We start from the raw sequence: 23,465 nt of genomic DNA on the forward strand, positions 1-23,465 counted from the left end.
TGACAGGAGGCCGGGACAACATATTATTATAGGCTACATAGTCACACTAGATGCAGAGTGCAGACAAATTATTTTTGCTCATAACGTTTATGTGGACCACGTCGCGGGCAACCGCTAGTAAATGAATAAAAATCTATGTGATAAAAATTAATACTAAATATATTATTTTATTTAATGGATGGCAAGAGCCTGGGCAAGGCAGCAGGAACAGCGGCTGTAGCGGCCCGTTACTTGGTGATGGGTACGTACATAATTCTTCCGTTTGGAGTGGAGACTTTGGGATCGTGGGGTCAGCCCGATACCTTTTCAGAGTTGTCCAGGCGAATTATAAATTGGACAAGTGACCCGAGATATGGCACGTGCCTTTGCCAAAGAATAAATATGGCAATTCAAAGACGCAACGTTGCCAGCTTCTTGGGTTTATTATTTATAATTTTGTTGTTTCATATGTTTTTATTAAGTTTAAAATATTATTGATTGTATATTTTAATTTAGAATATATATAAGTATGTTGTATGTATAAGTATGTTAATTTATGATTTTTTTCCTCAAAATTTAAGTTCACCTAAAAATATTGTTAATTTAACAACTGATCAACAAACGAAATAAGTATATTGAATATTGATGTCCAGCGGCATACATTACTTGTTTCTTTTCAGCAGTTCTGTAGCATCGCAACTTAGAGACCTGTTCATCGAACGCATTGTTATGTAGAGAAGAGTTGAGAGCACACAAGCACGAGGCAGATCTCTTAGGAGAGGTGGACTTCAAAGTCAGAACAGCCATCGAACCGCTGTATGAATGCACTGGTAAATGTCACGGTGCACCGTCTTAGAAGAAGCAGTACAACCATGAGCAGTCTTTGTCCATGGCACCACAACAACCGGAACATATTTTATGACATTACAAAATGGATTCCGTACCCTATAACAGGCATGTGACACATGATCACCATCGGTGACAGAGTCAGTAACGTTAAGGGTACCGTTTTATGACTCTACCTCACTAAGTTTACATACGCCATAAGTAGTTTTGAACGAATCAAAACTTTAATTATTTTCAGTTATGTATCTAGAGAGAATGCATTTTATTTACTTATGAGCTGGATAAGAACCACTAAGGTTATTTTGTTTCTTGTATGTAGTAATGAAGACAGTGAAAATTGATTTGATCTCATGATCACCTTCAAAACTTTTATCCAAATTATTTATTTTTCCTTCATGCTTTGCCATAAGTTTGTCATATTTTTGTCCTTAGAATTACTGTTAACCCTTTACTTGGCAGAGAAAAAAGTCTTTGAATATAAAAATATTTTTATATGGAGTAAATTTTGTGTCCCAAAGATGCCTAGAAAAATCCGATGTGAGTAATTCCCCAAAAAAAAACATATGTATCCTGTGGGAAGAGTCAGTAACAGTGCCAAGAGTCCTTCATAATATGTTATGATTTCAATGTATCTCTAAAGATACATAGCCAGATTACCTATGGCTTCATTGTTAAATAACTTGTTTATAAAAATAAGTAAAATAATTGAATTTATAATCAAAAATCAGTTCCTTTTCTTAAAATATAAAAAAGTAACATAAAATGTCATTCCTGTTGAAAAACCAATAAAATAAACAAAAATACAAAATCTTCTCTGAGCAATAATATGACAAAATGAGATTTCCTCAGGTATGCACTTTTATGCAAAGTTGGCATCGACCCTTGGGCCCAAATGTCGGAAAATGATTATATCGATCAAATCTGTCGTAGTAGTTCTAGTACGAGGTTTTTTGATGGTTTCTTTGATGCTGGTGGCATACAATCAGATTTATTTGATAGTTATTGTCTCCCAGAATTCAGTAACCCTTAATTTTATGCCTACTACTCGGTCGAGCTAGTAAGTCTTTTGTTGGGCGATGTATATGCTTCTACAATATGATCCCAGAAAATGTACAAAACAAATGTGTTACGAAATTTAAAAGAATTGTTAAAAAACGTTTGTGCGGGAAAGGTTACTATAGCATAAACGATTTTCTTAATGACACCACGGACTGCGACTAAAGCGAACACCCTCAGCCTCTATAATTATAAATGTTTATTGTACGATATTACATTGTAATCCATATTTTATATTAAAAAAAAGCCCGCTGAGTTTCTTGCACCCATTCTTCTCAGGTCTGAGCCAGTCTCTTTTGAATGGGTGGTAGTTTTTGACGTTCAATAAGTGATTTTAGATCCTATTTTGAATAAAAATATTTGAATTTGAATTTGAATCCAGTCATTATTTACGCACATAGCAAAAATGATCTGTGAAAATATTGGCAAGTGCCACCTACGAATTTTCATTGCAATTCTTTAGAGGGCAAGCAACATGTTCGAAAGATCTACACCTCCCATGTGCGATTTGTAGTGCCTGATGATTTCAAGACAGCAGACCAACTGGCGTGACCAGCTTCCAGCAACGGTGACAACTTTATTATGATGCCATTTTACAATGCATACTTTATTTTTATTGCACGACGACTGGAGAGTATGAGCCTCGTCCTTTTTTGAAGTTATACTTCTTTTGGCGCGATGGAGAAAAATGATGAGAGTCATTTGTCATCGTAAAAGAATTTTTACGATGCGCGCGCACACCGACACCTGAATTCTACATCATGAAGTTAGTTCTAGGTGGCATGAAAATCGATAACTATGTTCAAGTTGTTTATTCTAGTATTTTTATATTTAGAACACGTGTTTCGTAACAGTACAATTAAACAGTGTGAATAAATAAATATTATTTTGGTGTTTATATTAAATCAATTTCATATACGACGGTGATAGTATTTACTAATAATTTATTAATATATCTATATATATATTGAATATTAGTGATAAAACTGATTTGAATAATCTGTTTTGAGTGCATTTATAGATTTGAGGTTAGTATGTATAATTTATTTACATCGTTAATTAAAAATTATTATCTAAAAAATATTTTTTTTCGTTTTGTTTTATTTCTGGTATATTAACTAATATTATGTATAAATAAAAAAAAATCTATACTTGTTTATATTAACCTTAAATGCTGAGTGTTTATACTATCTTTGATCTTAACTATTTGTTAAAATTTGATTTATTTTTCCATACGCCAAAGAAGTATAACTTCTAACGCGTGTACACACACTCTTTTTAAAATAGGATGAGACATCACTTATTGAATGTTTAAAACTACCACCCATTCCAAAAAGAATGCCTCAGACCTGAGAAGAATGGGCGCAATAAACTCAGCGGGCTTTTTTTTCTTTAAATCTTTGTAACCATAACATAATACCGTTGTAATAATAAACCCATGGTAATACTGGCGGCTAAAAAGTTAGGATAAGTTTTTTTGTGAGACAACCTGTGTTCTACAGGCAGAGGGCATGTTAACCTTTCGATATTGTCATAGACTTACAATATGCTAGAGTACAGATGACAATAGCAATTCTCATTTGGCAATGTGTGTGTTAGCTAGTTTAATATTCAAAATACTGAGGAGCTAATAATACCAAGCGTGGCTGACCGTGTACGACTTGTCAGTCAAAATCGGTTACAGTAGCAATAGAATCGCTTATCTGATAACAATAATAGACTTTCTGTCTTGGTGAATCTCCGTTAGTGATGATAACTCTTCTCTCTTGCAAGCTTTGTTAGTCTATTCGCTTTCTGTATATTCTATTGTAAGTGTACAACCAAGCAGAGGGCCATACCGCCATAGTCAATGTATGTTTTGTTTTCAGTAACGTACTCTATTATGCACGAAGTCTCTATGTAAATGGAGACGTCTCGTATTGATTAAAGAAAGAAAACGTCATTACGTTAACAAACGTATTTTCTAATAAACAATTTTTTATAAGATTTGTTGAATATGATATAGCTCACAAGATAACAAGTTATGTTTCACTGTAATATATTATACATGTTAATTTACATTATTACAAATACAGAAGCCTCGTTTATGTCAAGAAGAAAGAATCAATATAAGTATGTACCAAGTGAGGAAATATTCAGTGCTACTAACGATTATGATGTTCTTGATTATGATATAAACAAATGGCCTGGCTACTATATTCAACAAAAAAAATTATCAATACCTGATGACGTAATTCCTGCAAGGACAACTACCGATATGAAACGTAATACTTTACGTACTCTGTTCCCACCAACAAAACCAACAACACTCCCATATTTAACACCAAAAAGTATGTCAGATGTAATTTTATTACTTATAGAATGTAATAAATATCTTATTAATTATTTAATTTTATTATTGTTTTCAGTAACTGGCGAAAGAAATACTGTGTTTCATGAACGTAACTTAACGAAAAACCTCCCTTGGTTGTTTGAGATTACTGTACGAAAAATTACGAAAAGCACAACTACAAATGAATTAATGATAAGCTTAAATCTCGATGTAGAATCGAGAGGTGATTCAAAGTATCCTGTGACAATAATAAGGAGTACACGGAGTGATATAAAAAACTATCTTAGACAGCACAAAGTCATACAGTGTTATTATTGTGGAATGCAAGACGAGGGATACCCCGAAGAGTCGAGTTGTTACCGAGTATTTGATTGGGCAGATAAAAGGTTCCACATAAATAGATCATATAGTATAGAAAGTTGTAATGAGTTAAACGCTGATGAAGATTTTGAACGAGGTTGTTTTAAACGGTACCTTGACATTGGAAATCAGTACATCGAACGGGGCTGTCGATTTGATCCACCAGCAATTGGCAGAAGTGTAGTTTCTGAAAACTTTGCAATTTTAGAAAAAGTATTAAAGACTACGAAGGAAGGGTGCACATATTCTCCAGCGGCTGTTCTCACACCATTAAGTAAAACAGTTTCAATCTATGCACGATATTTTGTCTGCGTATGTGTCGAGGATTACTGTAATAATGCAATTATTATATCTCCGAAGTTTAGAATAACCTTAACTTTGATTGTTATATTTTATACAATTAAACTTTACTGATAATGTTTAATCCATTAAAATTCAGCCATCAACAGAAACGATTATAATTAAGTCGGTACTATACGGATTAGAACGAACTGTGTGCAGTGTTCATTAGGGGCAATTCTTATTTCTATAGTAAAGCAGCGGTGCATTTAAAGATGTCTTTACCTGTTCTGTGATATCAGTTATAGTGAATTACACCATGCTGATACCACCAAAGAGTTACCACTACCTTTTTATTGATAGTAAGCTTTGCTTTAGGACACTGTTGCGGCGTTTGACCTGGGGTCAGCCATTGCATTTTCGTTTACGGTTATCGTATAGAATCCACATTTTATTGCATGTCACAATTCGATACAATACTCCAATTCTGTATCGTTACAAGGCAATACGCGTTTCTCTGTGCAGATCAGTCAAATCATGAGGCACCCATAAACATTAAACCATGCTGCTAATTCCTGCGTAGTATGTCTCGGATCGGCTTCAAAACAGCAATCTCTTTCAATTCATTGTTATTCACCTGTTTGGGTGGTCTTCCACGTGGTTCGTTCTTCAAATCAAAGTTACCATCACGAAAGCGTTTAAACCAAAATCGCACGGTCCATTCATTAGCAGTTCCCTCTCCAAAGGCAACATTGATATTGCTAGCTGTTTCTGGCACGTTAGTTCCGCGACGGAACTCGTATTCAAAAATCACTCGAATTTTCGAAGTATCCATCTTTCTTGTCTAGCTGAATAAAAAAACCACTGAGAGTCGATAGTCGAATGTACACATTTTTTGAACTACATAGGTATCTACAATCTGAAAAAAAAAAGTTCACTCAAAATCTCAAACCATGAAGGTTCTATGTCAATTCGATGTACCTATTACAATGAAACAATGATATTATAGTATTAAAATAACTTCATACTTTCATACTTTAACTTCTATTAATATTCAGACAGCTTGAATGCGACACCATTGACCACTCAAAAATTTGGCTCAAGGGTCCGATCTGCTACGTAAGTTAGTTTTGTCTAGGAGCCGATCTAATTCCTCGATATCAGATATGGTTGAAGCGTTATAAGCATGAGGCAATTTTAAAAAGTAAACAATAATTTCAGATACCTATATCAAGAAAATAATAAAGCGAGACAAGTTGGCTAATGGAGTTGCATCACATCCCATTAAATAAAAAAAAAGACTCAACACTCCACTCACCAGTTTTTGTAATGAATGTTTACTATTTACAATTTTGAATTTACAAATACTAACTATTAGCTTGCAACGATTTTAAAAATTATATCTCTTTTATTTAAGTGTATTGTTTACCACAGCAAGCTTTAAGTTAAACATGAATCCTCCGTCACCATGGAAAAAACCAAGCGAAGTTATGCAAATTCACAAAATAAAAAAACGGAAAAAAGCATTACAGGTATAATTCAAACAAATTTAAAAATAATGCTCCTTAACAGGTAGCTAGTTAACACTATTTAAAGGGGTTACTAGGAGGAACTTATAGCCAATCTGTTTATAAAACACAATGTAAGGTAACTAAACGTTTAAAATTACTTCTCTCTGTCATGAAGTTACTAATTCTGTAGTGACCAAAGTAAGACAAACACAAAAAGTTTTAAATTTGGAATAACTTTACTTCGCTCTTATTAAAACACAGTAAAAGTACTATTGTCAACAGTATATGTGTCACACTGCAGGAACGCATGAAACAGCCATCAAATTTAAATACTACAGAGCCAAGTGGATCTTCCAAAGGAACTGTTGACTTGGATTTCTCACGAATACTGAATGGAGACAAAAGAAAAAATCCATTTTCAAAGTAAGTAACAAACAAACACCATGTCAAAACACACACATAAATAATCTGCCCTCAAACATAGCATAACCTGTTGGAAATGCCAGACAAAATATAATCTGTTTATACATACATACTATAATATAAGGATCAATATAATCCAGGACTCAGAAACACACATTTATATGACATAATATTATCCTCTCGTGTGTGGCAAGACCAATATTTGGTTTCTGTTAAAAACCTGTAGTGTGTGGCAACACCGACATTTGGGTGCATCAATCAAATAATCTTTTATTTTGCTTATTATATGAGCTATCACATAAACCTTTTTTTTTTAACTCGTAACGAATGCAACATGGCATTACATGTTAAATACTTGAACATGCCTACGTGGGAATATTCATGTACATGTCAGTTATATGTTGTTGAAATTCAAAGCTCATGCATGCTGTATTGACTACTTTTATCTACATTTATTATTATTTTAAAGTGTACTATTTAAATAAAACTAACTACCAAGAAACAATGGCAAGGTAAGTTAAGTTTAATTTACATAAATAATATAAAGCTGCACCTAATGTTTTGATTTGGTTTTATTTTTGTTAAAACATGTGTGACACATTTTATATCATGTACTTGTAGCCTTTGTTTTGCCATAGACTGGGACTAAGATACATGACTGAAATAATTAGGATGAAGAACATATAGATGTGGTATTCGAATCAATGTTCATTGTCAGTACATTTATGAACACTTAATATACATTCACAAAAATTGTCACATTTTTGCTCTTAATAGTGATTTTCATTATTATAACACTAGAAATAAGGGATTGCTTGTAACTAATTCTAGTAGGCTTCATTAGATACATAATAGCTTTAAGGGTAAATGTATACACCTTTTTAATTAAGCCCAGCCACTGTTCAGGCATTATCTTTAAATAAATTTAAATGTTTTATAAAAATAAGCCTCTGTCTAGTAATAAGTGTCTGTGCGTAAGTGTGAGCGTGTGTTTATGTCCGTACACAGAAAAAAACTTTTAGAGAAAGATATTTCCAATGGAAGTAGTTCAATTTCTCTGCAGCAAGTTGCTGTTTTAGTAGAGTAAAATGGTACTTTTTTAAAGGACTTGATAGTCATTTGTTTCTTTAGAGGAGGAGGTAAGTCATTCCATATTTTTGCTGCAGAGAATCTGAAAGATCCCCTAAACCGAGCTGTTTTGTGCTTAGGGATTATCAGGTCGAGTTGTCTGTTTGCACGCAAGATGTGTCTGTTGTAAGGGTTTATTTAAAAAAAAATATAAATATAAATCTACTTCAAAGACAATAATTTACGTTCTGTTTTATACAATGCAAGTACTACCCAATCAAATAGAAGAAAATTTAAACAGAACAGAAATTAATAGGTACAATTTTCAGTGCTTGTAGGGGACCACGCTTGGGGTTTTCTGAATATTCTGGAGAGGTCAGATTCAGTCTGCAATCTATATCTCGGTTTACCTGGTTCCTGTCGTACAAATACCTTTCCGTCACGCGTCCACACGAACTTAAAATTAGAATCTCGAGCTAGGGCTCGTGCTTTTTGAATCAAAATCGGGTTGTGTTTGGTGAGTCGTTCGTTTATGTACAAGGTTTTCACGGGTCCAGGAAAAAGATCAACTGTGCCACTGGGCCCGCTCGTCCCACGCTCACAATTTCTTTTTCATCAAGATCAACGACTCCAATTTTCTTTGCCAAACTAAGTACGATTGAAATAGTTGAATAGAATAGTTGCGCTTTAGCCTGACAGTATTAAGTTTTCAGGTCAAAATATTGACGTTGTTTGTGTTTAACGTATAGGTATCTACTCTAGGTAGGTACAAGTACCTAATAATATGAAATTATGTAGTTAGAAATTTAGGTATTGTACAGCACAATTTTAATTTAATTAATTCATATTATATTGGCATACCTAGTGCGGAAAGCGCTAATTTTGTATTGTTGGGTATGCATTTTGTCAATAAATATAATTTCTTTCTTTTCATCTTTTCTACAAAATAATTTTAAATTGATATGATATATATTATGAAACTCTTGAAAAATTACATATAGAATTCGCTTTTTTATTAGCTCCAGAATTTATTTATTAGTTTTCCTATTGTAGCTCCATAACCTAGGTACGCGTAGTTTTTTTCAAAATGATTTTGTTATTAAAATTACCTATGATATAGATATTTTCATTTATTACCGTCCGCTAGCGATAAAGGCGCAAATTAAGGCCAAAGCAAATACTTGCTTATAAGTATTTTCTGGTGCCATGTGCAAAAATACTTCCAAAAGTGCAAACAGATACAGTATTTTTTCTAGTTCAAAGAGTCAACTTTCCGAACAGAGTGGTGTGACCATTTGACGGCATGCAACGCAGAACTGTTCGAATTCTCTGAGACCCAGTGCTCTGTAAACAGCAGGTAACTTGGCAGTGCTTAGGGACGTGTGTTCATTCTTCTTCATTGTGTGTCTTCTACCCCATTTATCACGGGGAGTAAGTAGTCCGAAGAGCTGTTTGACTTGATTCCTGCCACCGAATTCCACTTTCGCACGACACGATACAAATTAGGATATCATCTCCACGAGTTATCCAGAACGTGTTCCTCCACAGTGCGGTTTTCAAAGAACTTTCTTTTACGTACAATGAAGCTGTGACTTCCTTGTAATGTGCTATACGACATGGACGATGTCGTACCATAGATACTTTACATGTGTACCTTCAAAAAAAGCGCGTACACTTTTTTAAAGGGTAGGCAACGCTCTTGTGATTCCTCTGGTATTGCAGGAGAATGTGGGCGGCGGTGATCACTTAACATCAGATGACCCGTACGCTGGTTTGTCGTCTCTTCCATAAAAAAAAAGAAAATCAATGAGAAGAGATAAAGTATCTCCAACAACTTGCTTATATTGTTGTGGTATATTATTTATGCAAGGTACCAATTTTGAAGTGAATTTAATGAATGTTTTTTTTTATTTACTTTATAATTTTATTGTTTTTACTTTAAAATGTAACCTTAAAACAGAACTTTAAAATTGATGTGATCATGATTCTCATTGAGATCTTTAATAACATAAAAACATTGGATTTGGTAAATCCAATTCTATTTTCTGCATTTATAAATTATGTTTAGTTTAAAAATTAATGTGAGAAAATATGAATAGAAAAACCTTTAAAATTTAATTAATAACTACATAATTACCTTGTAGCTTTCACTCTTTTAAATTCAGCAGAAATAAAATCTGTGTGTGAAACACAGAAAACGCGTCATCAAATATTTTATAAACGCGTCTATTTTTGGAAGATTATCTGATTGCGCTTTAATTATTCCACTTTCTCATTGTAAATTATTTATTATTCTACAGATCATTGAATAATAAAAAACCAAAATAATATTTTACATATCGTTATCGAAAATGATATCTAGGAACCATACCATTGCTTATGTTTATCTAGACTTTGACGTCACACTGCGCTTCAACCAATAGCATTGCGGACACACAGAAGTGTCATACTAGTGGCCAGCTCAGCCGCAGCATGTCCAGCCTGTAGGGAATTTCGTATTAAGCCGAACCGGAACCCGCAAATGAACCTGAACCCCCCAGAACCGGGTTGCAACCGTATTACTGATTCTTAATCTTGTATTTTTTTTGAAATAAATCATAAGATCCTATTATAACGTGTCCACTATAGTAAAAATAATTCAAAGAATTCAATTGAAATATAATCCGGTATAACATCTCAAGTGGCCGCGCCGGGTTTGGCGCTAAAGCAGCTTAGCGGGTGGCGTCTGCGAGCGCGCGGGACGTGAGATTTATATATAAATAGACTATATAGAGGTATGTTAAGGCGTGAAACAATAACACACAGATGTACTTCCTCATTTATATCCATGACTAAAGCTGTTTTGCTGCACCGAACTAGCGCAGTCCTGCTGTGTGCTGTGCTAAACATCTTGGTGTTCTTGTTGATTATCTAATGACTTGGAGTGATCATATTGAGGCGACTGACCCTTACAACTATTGCTGATCAACAAACTTGGAAGGTTGTATACTTGTCGCTGGCACTGTTTGTCCTGAAAACGATTTTACGTGAGCACCTTGAGTTACCCTTTGTTAAAAATATATAAAGCGACGGGCTGGCCGCACCTGCAATGTGAAACGTACTCGTATTGCACTTGTCAGACATCATTATGACTATCTTTCGGCTAAAATCTATAACAAATTTAATGCACTGATAAACTTTCATCCTCTGTCTGACTGGAAATGCAAAAATGAAATGACCAAGTTTTTGCCAAATCTCAATTATAAAGACACTGAACAAGTGTTCATAATACCAATGAATATAGGTTTATTTTTAAGTAATTTGTTTAATTTAAATTGTTAGTTAATGAGATACTTTTATGGAGTGTTATTTATATACATTGTATGTAAATGTAGCAGATATATTTATATTAAGTATAGTACTCCTACTTACACTATCAAACTTAATAACATGATTGTACCTTAATTTCCTAAGGATTCGTATAAACTACACTGGCCTGCAAAAGTAAGTATCACACTTTTCAAATTATTTTTTTTTCTTAACTATAGAAGGTAAAGATTTAAGATTAAAAACGTTTTGTTGCAAATTTTATAGGCTTTAATTCTTAGAAACTAAAATTATACATTAGTAACATTTTTAACTTAAAAAAGATAAAACAATGAAAATAGACATTTTTAGTTTAGTGTAAAAAAATTCAACTAAAATGTATTACATGTTATTTAATTTTTAATAACTGGTATTGCCTTCTCGAGCTCTGATTACAGCTTCGAGCCGGTTTGGCATACTGAACACTAGGTTTCGGAGCCGATGTTGGGGAATATTCTCGCATTCTTCTACCAGGGCCTGCTCTGGTGCCCTGAGGGTAGTAGGTGGTGGTCTGCGATTTCTGACTAGCCTCCCAAGCTCACCCAGGCGTGTTCAATCGGGTTGAGATCAGGACTTCTTGATGGCCAAGCCATCACGCTGATACCGACCTCCTGAATATACTCTTGTACGATATGAGCCGTGTGTGGCCGGGCATTATCATGCATCAGCATCGATCCATCACCCATATCTGCTAAATACGGCCCTGCATACTCATTGAGAATCTCTTGAGCATATCTTTGCCCAGTGAGGGTGCCATTTTCTATGGCTACTAGCTCTGTGCGACCTTCTGAAGATATGCCAGTCCATACATGTACACTGCCTCCACCGTATTGGACTCTTTCTGAGATGCAGGCTTGAAGGTATCGCTCACCAGGTCGCCTGTAAACACTTCGCCTTCCATCAGAAGTGTAAAGGGAGAATCGAGACTCATCTGCAAACAAAATTCTTGACCATTCTTCTTCATCCCACTGCATGTGTTCACGGGCGTATCGCAGTCTCGCTACTCGATGCTGTCTCTCGAGTTTTGGGCCACTCGCTGGTCTTCGGGGTTTCAAATTTGCCCCAGCATGTCTTCTTCTCACTGTACTGTCACTAATGTACCCTCAGGGTCTGAAGTAGCTGTTGCTGGACTTCAACTGCATTTTGGTGGCGATTTCTTAACACAGTGGAAATAATAGAACGATCTTCTCGGGCACTGGTACACATGGGTCTGCCATTACAAGGTCTCCTCAGATGGTGTCTAGTCTCTTCGTACCTTCGCTTTACCTTCTGGACCGTTCGTACCGTCACACCCACCATTCTTGCAGTGCGACGCATACTGATGCCTAGTTCCAGAAAAGCCATGATCCTAGCACATTCTTCAACTGAAAGAGGCATGATAAATAAATGTTATGTGCTTTTTAGCATAAATTTTTAAAACAAGACCCATCGATCTTGAAAAAAATTTAAAACAGAAAGAAAAATGTGAATGGTAAAATTGTAATTCGGAAACGTCCACTTTGAAAAAGGAATGGTTTTGTTTTTGAGGTTTTTTTTTTCAGCCAATTCTTAAAAGAGGTTACCGACTATAAAGTTTTTATGTACAAAATTAAATTCTCTTTGGAGTCCTTTTTATTTCGAAAGTATATCTTGTGAACTTAAAACGTTATCCCAATTTTAAAAGTGTAATACTTACTTTTGAAGGCCAGTGTATATATTATATAGTTCTTAAACTATACTAACATTATTAAAATAGTTATTATTTTAACTAATATTAGTTTTAGAGGCTATATAGCCTCAAATTGTATTTGAAATAACCTAAGAACATAACTGCCCCTATTGTCCCGAGGTGGGCGTAAATAGCTGCGACACAGGTTATATTAATGTAGCTACTTACGATATATTTTTGAAAAGGTATGTTATTATGGTCAATAAAAATCTTTAAATCCATAAAAAAAGCAGTTGTTTTTGACTATTTTTAAACAACTTTCACTTTAAATGTTTCTAAGAAGAAGCCTTATTTTCTGTTTCAATTGGATACCTTGTTCTTTGTAAATCTTGGAATATAAATTAATTTTTGGTAATATATACTTATAACAAGAAAACAAGTTTTTAATGGCCACTTGTATTTTGAGCCCATTTCTATGTTCCATATTTGTTTAACATATAACTTAGAACTAAGTTGTAACTTTTAAGTTATTGCTGATATGCTCAATTTATAGTAACATTTTTTTGACTCATAAGCAAAGCGTAAGTTGATACCATTAAGAAATATGAAGGGAACTTGGGTTCGCAAACAGAGTGGCTGATGTTAATTGCCTTTTTTTATGAAAATAAGGGACGAGACGAGCAGGACGTTCAGCTGATGATAACTGATACGCCCTGCCCAATACAATGCAGTGCCACTCAGGATTCTTGAAAAACCCAAACATTCTGAGCGGCACTACAATTGCGCTCGTCACCTTGAGACGTAAGATGTTAAGTCTCATTTGCCCAGTAATTTCACTAGCTACGGCGCCCTTCAGACCGAAATACAGTAATGTTTACACATTACTGCTTCACGGCGTAGTACCCATAATCTAGCTGACATCCTGTGCAAAAGAAGGTAAAAAAATGAACGGAAACATTTGATGTTTGTGTTTTTATTTTATTTTAAATTATTCTATAAATAAAATATCATATAAAAGATGTTATTTGTTTTATTTTTAAATTATATAAGAATATAGAGATAGCCATATGATGAGCTATGTTTAATTCGGTTCAAATTTTTTTTCCACACAACGCATTTTTGATGTTTTGTCATATTTTATAGCCATAGTTATATGAACATCATTTTTAATAGTAATAACAGGTCATAAAAATGTTTGTATGTTATTAGGATTTTTAGCTCAAAGAATATTAATATATTTTTTTATAGTAATCTCTCTAAAAAATAAGTCAGTAAACTATATCGGTAAAAAATTACAGATATGATAGTTTAAGATGAATATAATTTACTATTCATTATACTAGAAACATAGATATATTTTTTTTTTCTAAAACCAAAAAAAAAACATTATTCATTCCTAATGTTATAATACTATTGAATTAATGTAACTATTTCTCATACTTTTGACAGAAATAATCATGAGTTAACCAAAAAAGTGAAACTAGAAGAGAGTTCAAACATTGATGAATCAAACGACAAAACATTATTTGCTTTATTAAAACTACAGTTACCATCAATAGAGAAACCACCGGTAGAACTTGACACGGAGAAGTTAACAACATTTTCTAATATTTTACAAAAATTCACAGCTGACCATACAGTAGAGACGGTAAGAATTTTTAAATAATATGAATTCCTTTAAATTCAATTAAATAATTTACTTGAATTTAATATAGTTATTATTTGTAATTTAATAGACCTGACCTGACAATTCACAAATGAAGGGTGTATATAAATAAAGTAGAAAATATTCTGATTTAAACTATTCTAATGATGTTTTTATTAAATAATTCAAATTTATTTAGCAACACATACCAAGCAAGAAGTATAAAAAGCTGTCAATTGACTGGGCTCTTAAAACTAAATTAAGACTAATGTCCCCCAGACCGTTCCCTTGGAGCACCAAATTAAAAGCAAGTGAAGAAGCATCTGGTATCACGGGGTAAGTGGTTAAAATATTTTATACAAGTTAAATAATTATAACACAGATAATACTTGTCAACTTCGCAGTTGTAATGAAGTTACTTTTGATAATTCCATTACTTACATGAGTCAGTGGCCAATAATTAAGCATTGATAGTTTTTCTTTTAAATATACAAAACATTATATCCATATTACATTCGATTGTATTTCAAACTCTAGCTAGTTTTATTTTTCTCTAACAAACCACTTTATCTTCAGTAACACTTCATAGTTGCATAATTTTTCATACTAAATAGCAATTTTATCAAAAAAGGTTTAGCATCCCTGTCCTAATGTGATAACTGCCGTCTGGTCATCACGGCTGACATCGGTTCATCATCCACCCAGGTTCGTCCGCTGCCTGGACACCAGCTCGTCGTCGACGCTGGACACGTCGCCTCGCGCCCGCTTCCATCAGACGTGCCTGTACTGGCAGCACCCGCACCTGCCGTGGCTCAACCTCTTCCCTCGCGCCAGTGGCAGGGTGGCCGCCACCAGCTTCATGGCCACCAACGATGAAGTGAAGCAGGCTCTACTCACAGAGTGGACCGAGAGCTTTCGCTCCTTATTTCAGGTAATCTTTTTATGTAGCACCAATAGCGTGTCTACGACATATCGTCTGGTCTTCGTTCACAACGCCAATGTTCCAGCTGGTGCGCGCGCGTCACTGCCCCTACTTCTACGTGTGCGCCAACACGTTTACGGTCCTGTTCCGCGCGGCCGGCCTGTGCGGCGCCCCGGAGCCCTGCGCGCTGCTCGTGCCCAGTACGCGGGGGCTGCGCCAGACGCTTCGGCAAGAAGGTTTCTTGTATATATTATACTTCATTTTTCCATACAAAAGTTATCGACTATTTTTCCCTTGGTTTTTAACCCTAGATCAATGATATTAAAGTATTAAAAAAGGAAGACATGTCACTAGCGCGCCGAAAATGAATCGCCTAAATGGAGGCAATTGGTCCCTTTGGTCGTAGTCGCTCTCTCGATATGAAAACGGTACGCACGCGTTTTTTGTTGACAGAATTGCTTACAATTTCATATAGGTACAAGTTACAACATTAAAATGCCGTCTTGTGTTATGGGAAGATGCACTAATTACGAAAGTAAAAAAAATCATAAAATTACATACCACAGCTAAGAAATAATGAAATACAATATATTTGATTTAATTATTTATCTAACAAAATAAATATGACAACGCCGATCGCCGCCAAGCCGATCATAAATTAACGTACAGAAATGACGAAATATTGATGCTGTCTATTGCGGGATGATTGAGGTAGTACATTTTAGGAAATTATGTAAAAAAGGCTTGTTGCAGTGAATTTAACACGAAATATAATATTTTTTAATAAACAAGTGCGTATATAGATAGCTGAACTATCAAACTACAAAAACAAGTTTTAGGGTAGGTACCGGACGTAGACAGTGCTATTAGCTTACGTTGGAGTTTTTTCAGTAACACTGTTTCTTTCGGTATATCCTTTGCTAACTGCAGAAGAATCGATGGATCATTTTGTTCTTCTCCCATCATCTTATTGTATTAAACCCTGAACAAAAATACATTCATAAATAATATAAGATACAAAAAGTAATAATTGTAAACTTAAAACATTTTGGGAGCCATCGTTAGTAAAAGTGTAAAATCCCACCCTTACTGTAGATACATTTTGGTTTTGTTTTGTTATGTCTGTATGTTTTTTATTATTTTATGTACAAATAACTGATATCATCAATGTGGCTATATATTATGATCAAAATTAAATTATTTTTTTTTAAAATCAATGACACTTTATTTACTAATTTCAATGCAGTTTTACTACTTAATAACTTTTACCACATAAACTCGTGAATAAATAGGATTTTAGGCATAAATCACGGTGTACGAAAAAAAATCATATCTGACGAATTATTCTGTATTGTTCTATTCAAATACGAAGCAATTAGCAAATTAGATCTATCTCTTTTTCGCTTGCATTAATTGCGTAATGTAGTGTGATATAGCAATGTTAAATTATTAATGTGTGCGTTAGTGTATCATTTTCAAACACCATATGTTGTCTAGGTAACATATGTATACTTTTAAATATCATTACCCTAGATCAAAATTATTTACAAATAAAATCAATATTATCGTCTCCTGTGTCTCTCTGTTTCGTTTTTTTTTAATATATTTTTTGTAAGTGCTGCCAGACTAAGTATATTACACACAAATGTGTTTGCACAGACGTAGAATTCACAATGCCACTGCGACCCGACATAAAGAAGTGTCTGAACAGATCGGACGAGGATCGCAAGAACACCTCGCACGACAGCTGCTACGACACAATGGACTGCGCGGGAGCTGACGACGATGATGCCGACGAGGACGCTGACGAGCTCCTGTCGCAAATGGGGCTCGAGACGGAGCAGATCAAGAAGATCAGTAACGCGCAGGTTCACACATTCAGTTTGTTCAGCTCGCTAACATACAACTACGCTCCACACACCACCACCACAAACTAAAATATCATCTTCACCATATCACCTTGACGTTTCTCCGAAATGCAGTTTTCCAGATAGTTTATTCTTCAATTTGTAAAATCAACTACCGGCTGCAGTTTTCCGAATCAATACGAATAACCTTCAAGATTTGAAGATACTCGCAACTTAAAGGCCGGAACGCATCCCTTGGCCACTGGCATTGCAGATGTCCATGGGTGGCTGCCTCACTATTTCCCATCAGTCTCTTGCTCGTTTGCTCCTCCCTCTCTTATGAAAAGAAAAATATTACAAGACGAGCCTACGGAAGTAGGGCATTGCCACATTTATTTAGAAGCGTTTCGTCATATTATCGAACCCTGATAGCTTATTCTGAGTAAATGAATACTAGAAATTATTATATTAAATAATATGCTTTAAATATCAACGCCAACGCTCGTGTGATTCCTCTGGAGTTTCAAGAGAGTATGGGCAGCAGTGACCGCTTAGCAAAAGGTGATCCGTACACTCGTTTGTCCTGTGGATACCTCTTCCAGGTAAAACCAAAATCTGGAATGAGCTGACTTCGTCGTTTTTTCTACGTCGATATAGCAAAGAGGTTGTTAAAACCAGAGCACAACCACGAAATTGGCTGCTTCGTGAATTTCATCCAAACTGTTCATATAGACCTTTTTACATAACGGACGAAACATTATCTTTTTGGTGTAATCTTGACCAGTTATGTTATTTATCAATAATAATATTACAATAATTACGGATGTGAGGTTGTTTCTTTGCTACGCTTTCGCGTCATTACCATTTAAGTGACAATTATTAAATTTTCCACACAAATTGTCAGGGGTACAGAAAATAATGTGTGTGTGTAATGTAATTTACAGTTCCCGAGGAATTGTATAACTAATGATGGCGTAACAAAACTATGAAAGGAAAGAGAATTATTTCCGAGTTTCACGGAACTAACGACTAGAACGAATATAGTATAAGGTATATGTGAAATCCAAGATGGCCGCCGAGAAAAATCTTTACTAATATTATGATTATCATTCTGACAATATTATGAATATCGTATTCAAGGTTCTCAGAGTTACAGGAAACAAATTTGGGAAACTTATTATATGGGTGGCTCCTTTGCACAGAATGCAGGTTAGATTATGGACACCACAGTGGCGCCTTTTACTGCCATGAAGCAGTAATGTGTAAGAATTATAGTGTTTCGGTCTGCAGGGCGCCGTAGCTAATGAAATTAATGGGCAAATGAGACCTAACATCTTAAGTGTGAAGGTGATGATCGCAATTGTAGTGCCGCTCAGAATTTTGAGCGGCATTGCATTGTAATGGGTAGGGCGGATTAATTATCATCAGCTGAATGTCCTGCTCGTCTTGTGCGTTATTGTCGTTAAAAAAAATAATTAGTTATGTTGACAATTTTGCGCTACGACACTTCTTTTTATCAAACCTATATTTTAAGGTGCAGTACATCCGAGTAAAAAAATGCGAAAACATCATAGAATTGCAGAAGACACTCACTACACTATATGCTGACGTGATGATATTCACTTGCTTATATATATAATTCATTCAACGGAATATCTTGTTGGATATATCAAAATTTACTGTTTAAGAGTTACGAAATCGACTTATTCTATAAATCTGAGGATGTCAATAACTCTGATGCCTTTAAAGCATATTTACGTGCATTTTACTATAAATAATTTCTACTATTTATATCCTCAGAATAAGCTATCAGGGTTCGATAATATGACGACTCTTCCTAAGAAGTGTGGACTTGCTTTAGTTATATAGGCTATAATAATAATAAATGAAGACTTTATTGCAAGCAAACTAAAAGGGTACTTTTTTAACTTATGGTACAACTTAATATACTAAATGATTATAATTATATTTCACCTAATATATACTATATCTTATGTTAATCATTGATCGCTTGTCAGCCGATCTTTCCAAATTTTCCTGAGTAGCATACGTGTTCTTCTCCATGTTTGTCCAGCAATAATGGAGAACCATTGGGATGTGTAGTCAGCAAAAGATCTAATAAGGACGGCATGTGGTTATCCACATCCGGGAGCCGAGTTGGCGACTCAACCAATTGGGACCGACGATACATCAATGCAAAATTATGCACAGATAGGCCTGTGTAGTCTGTGGTACTTGATCTAAGCCATTCGGCATTGTGCCCGTTGAAATCACCAGAGGATCTGTGCAAGCACGTCGTCAATTGCCGCTTGAACGCAACCCATAAGGTGATTCGTCTCTGCGTTACCACTATGGGAATTGTAGACACACGCATAGATATGGACGCGGTCCTCAAAATCTACACGGAGCCTGAGAGTAGATAGGTCCCTACCCTGGAATGGCCTCCGGTCCTCGACACAAACCTATGCGAAACATAGCGGCACCCGGCCGCTACTTCACGCCGGTATAAATATAGGCTTCTACAGGCTAGTCTTATTTTTTTATAAGAGGGGGAAACGAGAAAAAGTGTTCCTCATGGTAAGTGGTGACCGTCCATGGACATCTGCAGCACCAGGGCCCAAGAGATGTGTCTGAAGGTCGGCAACCTTTAAGTTGGTAGTAGACTATATGTAATCTCGAGGGTCCCTAAGTAGTATCGGTTCGAGAAAACAGCAGCTGGTAATTGATTCCACAACGTGGCTATGCGAGACAAGAAAACGTTATGTTCGGTGGTGGAATTCTGCCGGCGGTGTCGACTCGAACACCTCGTGTGAGCACTCCTCTGCCTGTACAGGCGCGCGTGGCGGCGGGCCTGGAGCGCGGCGTGGACAGCGCGCACGAGTCGCTGGTGCTGGTGCGCGGCTCGGACGCGCAGGCGCTCTTCAACTTCCTGCTGAACTGTCGCTCGCTGGCCAGCAGCAGCGGGCCGCTGGCCGCCGTGCCGCCCACGCTGCTGGCGCCCACGGCCTTCCACGGGGGCACGCTGCAGTCGCTCAAGGTACCGCTCGACGTACAGTATGTCCGGTGCCTTCAATATACACTATTTTATTTTTTTAATGACGCGACGACCGATATTTTAGTATGTCTAGTTCAACTCTCGGATTATTGAGTCCCGCTTCGTCCATGAATTTTTCTACCAATTAAATTTGTATGTTCTATAAAGGTCAACAATAACGAGCCAACGTCTTCTTAACGTTTTTTTAAATCCAAGATGGCCGCCGCGCAAATTTATGATTTCAACAATATGGATATCGTATCCGAAGTTCTCGAGGGTGCAGAGAACGAATTTGGGATAACTTTTTAAATCCTAGATGGCCGCCGCGCACTACAATTGCGCTCGTCACCTTGAGACATAAGATGTTAAGTCTTATTTGCCCAGTAATTTAAACAGCTACGGCGCCCTTCAGATTGAAACTCAATAACCTAACCATAATCTAGCCGGCATCCTGAACACAGGAGCCTCCCATTGGTAGAAATCCTTGTATATCATTACGGCAAAGTCAGCTTTTCTAACTAATTTTACATCTCATGTTAAAATTCATGTTCTTCCTTTTATTTCTGATTCTATGTTATGAAGAAAAAAAAGCCGTATGATAAAGTCTTTTGATCGGTATGATAAAGTTACATTTTTTCTCGAGTATTGGGTTTGGTTCCATCAGGCAATTATTAGAAATTTGCAGAATGCAGTTTAAATTGTCTTTAAAATAAAAATAAAGTTATTAATGTATGTTTTAAGTTATTACTAAATAAAATATTTAAAATACTTACCTTCCATGGCATACCCGTGGGACAACCTGTATATTTAATTTTGTATAACGTTACAGATGAGAGAAAATGTGATATTATCGGATAGCAAGAAGTACTACTCGATCGAGGTCCGCGGGCCCATCCTGCCCACAGCCGTGCACGCCCTGCTGGAGGTGGCCAGGTCCTCCTGCGGCTCTTCCTTCAGCGCCACACTGGCACACCACCAGCCCACACTCGCCTTCTGCTGGGCCTCTCCCGGCATCACTCAAGGTACTCATCATCATCACCATCATTACAGCCGGAAGTCAAAGTCGATAATAATACATAATTTTTATTTGCAGATGAGATTAGTAAGGAGAATGAAAATCACTTCGCGAAAGCGTTCAACAAAGAGAACTTATCGGACTGTGGCATCAGTGAACAGTTGTTGGCGCACTTTTGTTCACCCGACCCCAGTGTTGTGAGACCTCTAGACAGTGTTAAGTATAATTTAGAAGATGATACGTACACCTGGTGATGTATACATAATTATCATTTTTGTATCAAACTCAATAAGATTTCTTTTTAAAATCTTAATTTGATTGACACAATAATTTTTATGGACTGATAATAATGAATTCATGGTATTGTAACCGGAATAATGAAATGATGATATTATGTTTTGTGACCTGTCCATATTCTGTGATTGTTTTGTTTGTAGATCAATTGTTGTGCATGAAATAAAATTGTTTTTTTTAAGCTCCTTGTTTTCTTATCCTATGCCACAATTTCATTGTTTGGTTTCGAGGTTTGATAGACGTATCGGATTCATCGAGTAAAAATGTAAACTATTACAAAAATCACGAAAAACACCTGATGTGTTAATTTTGGCTTATCTACCAAAGTAAATCCAAAAGATAATTCATATTTTAAAGTTTACGAATAGATGTGCTCGAATTGTAATTGATTGATATAATCTCAAGTCTATTTCTAGTTACGACTCTAATCAGCAGAGTAGTTATCCAGTGAGGATATTACGTGTTGTTTATCGTTAACACCAGTTGTTACGTGTTAGGGTTCGAGGTATTTGGAGATAAAAACCTGCTGACTCTTTTGAAGACTTTATTCCAGTGGCGGCTTTAGGGGGTGGTGAACGGGGCCAACGCCCGAGACCTCGCGCAACAACCCAAGCAAATACAAAAAAGATTTTTTATATATATTATTTTTTTAATCAAAACTTTTGATTTTGATCCTTAATTTCTTATTTATTTTGTAACATAATGGTAAATAAAAATAAAGTTTGTTAACTAATTCATTTATTGAAAAAACAATTCAAAAATTCATTATGTAGGACTTGAAAATATCGTGCCTCGAAACATTTGAAGATCGGTTTTTTAATCACATAGCACTCGGGTCAGCTCTGGAGGTCAATTCGCAAAAACGACAACGATACATTCGGAACGATACGACAATACTCCGAATATATCGCAAACACCCTACTGTGACAAATGTTCGAATTCCTTATCGTAATCATAGACTAATATTTTGATTTTTTTACGATGTTAGAGTGAATGACTTATGCGAAAACCTTGAAAAACTAAATATTATCTGTACTATGTCTTAACCTCCTAAGACCCCGCGTACATTTTTATGTACAAAATAAATCACTTCCGTCAGTTCCAGCACAATACGTGACTCTGTGAGACCCACTGTACATTTTTCTGTACAAAACATTCAAACAACTCGCGGGCTTTTTGAATTCTCATGCCATTGAATTTTGTCAGTTGACATGTTAGGTATTTTCTCTATGGATTTCGTTACTACCATCCATTTGACACGAACTGTCAAGCAAACGTGTGAACTTTCGAGAAGATGGCACCGCCTGTCCGAGTTGGTAAGTTTTCATCTTAATTTATCAAACGGATCTTAATCGATTTTATGTAAAACTCATATTATTTTACATTGAGCAATAAGTACATTATTTGATTCTAATATTATTAGACAGTCTAATAGAGGCCATAGCTGTGGATCACGTTCAAGATCAAGCTTCAGAGCAATGATGACTCTTCAGGACCTGTCGATCATGGTGCGGAGTGGCTGTCTAAAGACTTTACTCGCCAAATTTACCAGCCGCAATTATTGACAGCTTCACGCGCATTGATTATTTTGAGCAATAAATAGACGATACTTTAGTTAAAATCATAACTGAAAAATCGAAAATGGGATTGAGGCAATGGAAAATGGGATTGGCCGAATCCATGATGGAAAAATTGGTAATTGGATCATCATCAAATGAAGAAATCCCAATGCAACACCGTAAAAGAGGTAGACCATCAGTCAATATAATTCCATCCAAAATGAGACGGCTTCGTGAGGCGTCATACATGCCTATATTTATGCCATACAGTGATGAATAGATGGCTCAAAGAAGGCTGCAGC

General features: G+C 35.7%; 2 protein-coding genes across 3 annotated transcripts; both read left to right on the forward strand.

Moving 5' to 3' along the window:
• Positions 1-3,824: 3,824 nt before the first annotated feature.
• LOC126966352 (uncharacterized) lies at positions 3,825-5,033 on the forward strand. Its single transcript, XM_050810354.1, has 2 exons — positions 3,825-4,211; positions 4,290-5,033. Exons 1-2 carry the CDS (start codon positions 3,905-3,907, stop codon positions 4,985-4,987), a joined length of 1,005 nt encoding a protein of 334 aa, XP_050666311.1. The 5' UTR covers positions 3,825-3,904; the 3' UTR covers positions 4,988-5,033.
• A 1,114-nt stretch (positions 5,034-6,147) lies between these two features.
• On the forward strand, positions 6,148-21,785 carry LOC126966246 (protein downstream neighbor of son homolog). Of its 2 annotated transcripts, XM_050810213.1 has the most exons (10): positions 6,148-6,384; positions 6,665-6,786; positions 14,297-14,495; positions 14,692-14,828; positions 15,198-15,423; positions 15,500-15,650; positions 17,074-17,282; positions 20,095-20,298; positions 21,125-21,317; positions 21,389-21,785. In XM_050810213.1, the coding sequence occupies exons 1-10, from the start codon at positions 6,304-6,306 to the stop codon at positions 21,562-21,564; spliced, it is 1,698 nt and encodes a 565-aa protein (XP_050666170.1). In that variant the 5' UTR covers positions 6,148-6,303; the 3' UTR covers positions 21,565-21,785. The 2 variants fall into 2 exon arrangements, with proteins under 2 accessions (XP_050666170.1, XP_050666180.1); XM_050810223.1 differs by lacking the exons at positions 6,148-6,384; positions 6,665-6,786 and having other exon boundaries at positions 14,346-14,495; positions 14,772-14,828.
• The last annotated feature ends 1,680 nt before the right edge of the window (positions 21,786-23,465 follow it).

This window comes from Leptidea sinapis, chromosome 1 (genome assembly GCF_905404315.1).
Source record: "Leptidea sinapis chromosome 1, ilLepSina1.1, whole genome shotgun sequence".
NCBI classification, from domain to species: domain Eukaryota; kingdom Metazoa; phylum Arthropoda; class Insecta; order Lepidoptera; family Pieridae; genus Leptidea; species Leptidea sinapis.

What these genes read in the sequence shown, in the direction of transcription:
- LOC126966352 (XM_050810354.1), top strand. Translation starts at nt 3,905, where the DNA reads ATGTTTCACTGTAATATATTATACATGTTAATTTACATTATTACAAAT. An exon ending in CCCATATTTAACACCAAAAA is followed by an intron (nt 4,212 to 4,289) that starts GTATGTCAGATG and finishes TATTGTTTTCAG; the next exon opens with TAACTGGCGAAAGAAATACT.
- LOC126966246 (XM_050810213.1), top strand. Translation starts at nt 6,304, where the DNA reads ATGAATCCTCCGTCACCATGGAAAAAACCAAGCGAAGTTATGCAAATT. An exon ending in AGAAAAAATCCATTTTCAAA is followed by an intron (nt 6,787 to 14,296) that starts GTAAGTAACAAA and finishes TACTTTTGACAG; the next exon opens with AAATAATCATGAGTTAACCA. An exon ending in CTCTCCCGGCATCACTCAAG is followed by an intron (nt 21,318 to 21,388) that starts GTACTCATCATC and finishes TTTTATTTGCAG; the next exon opens with ATGAGATTAGTAAGGAGAAT.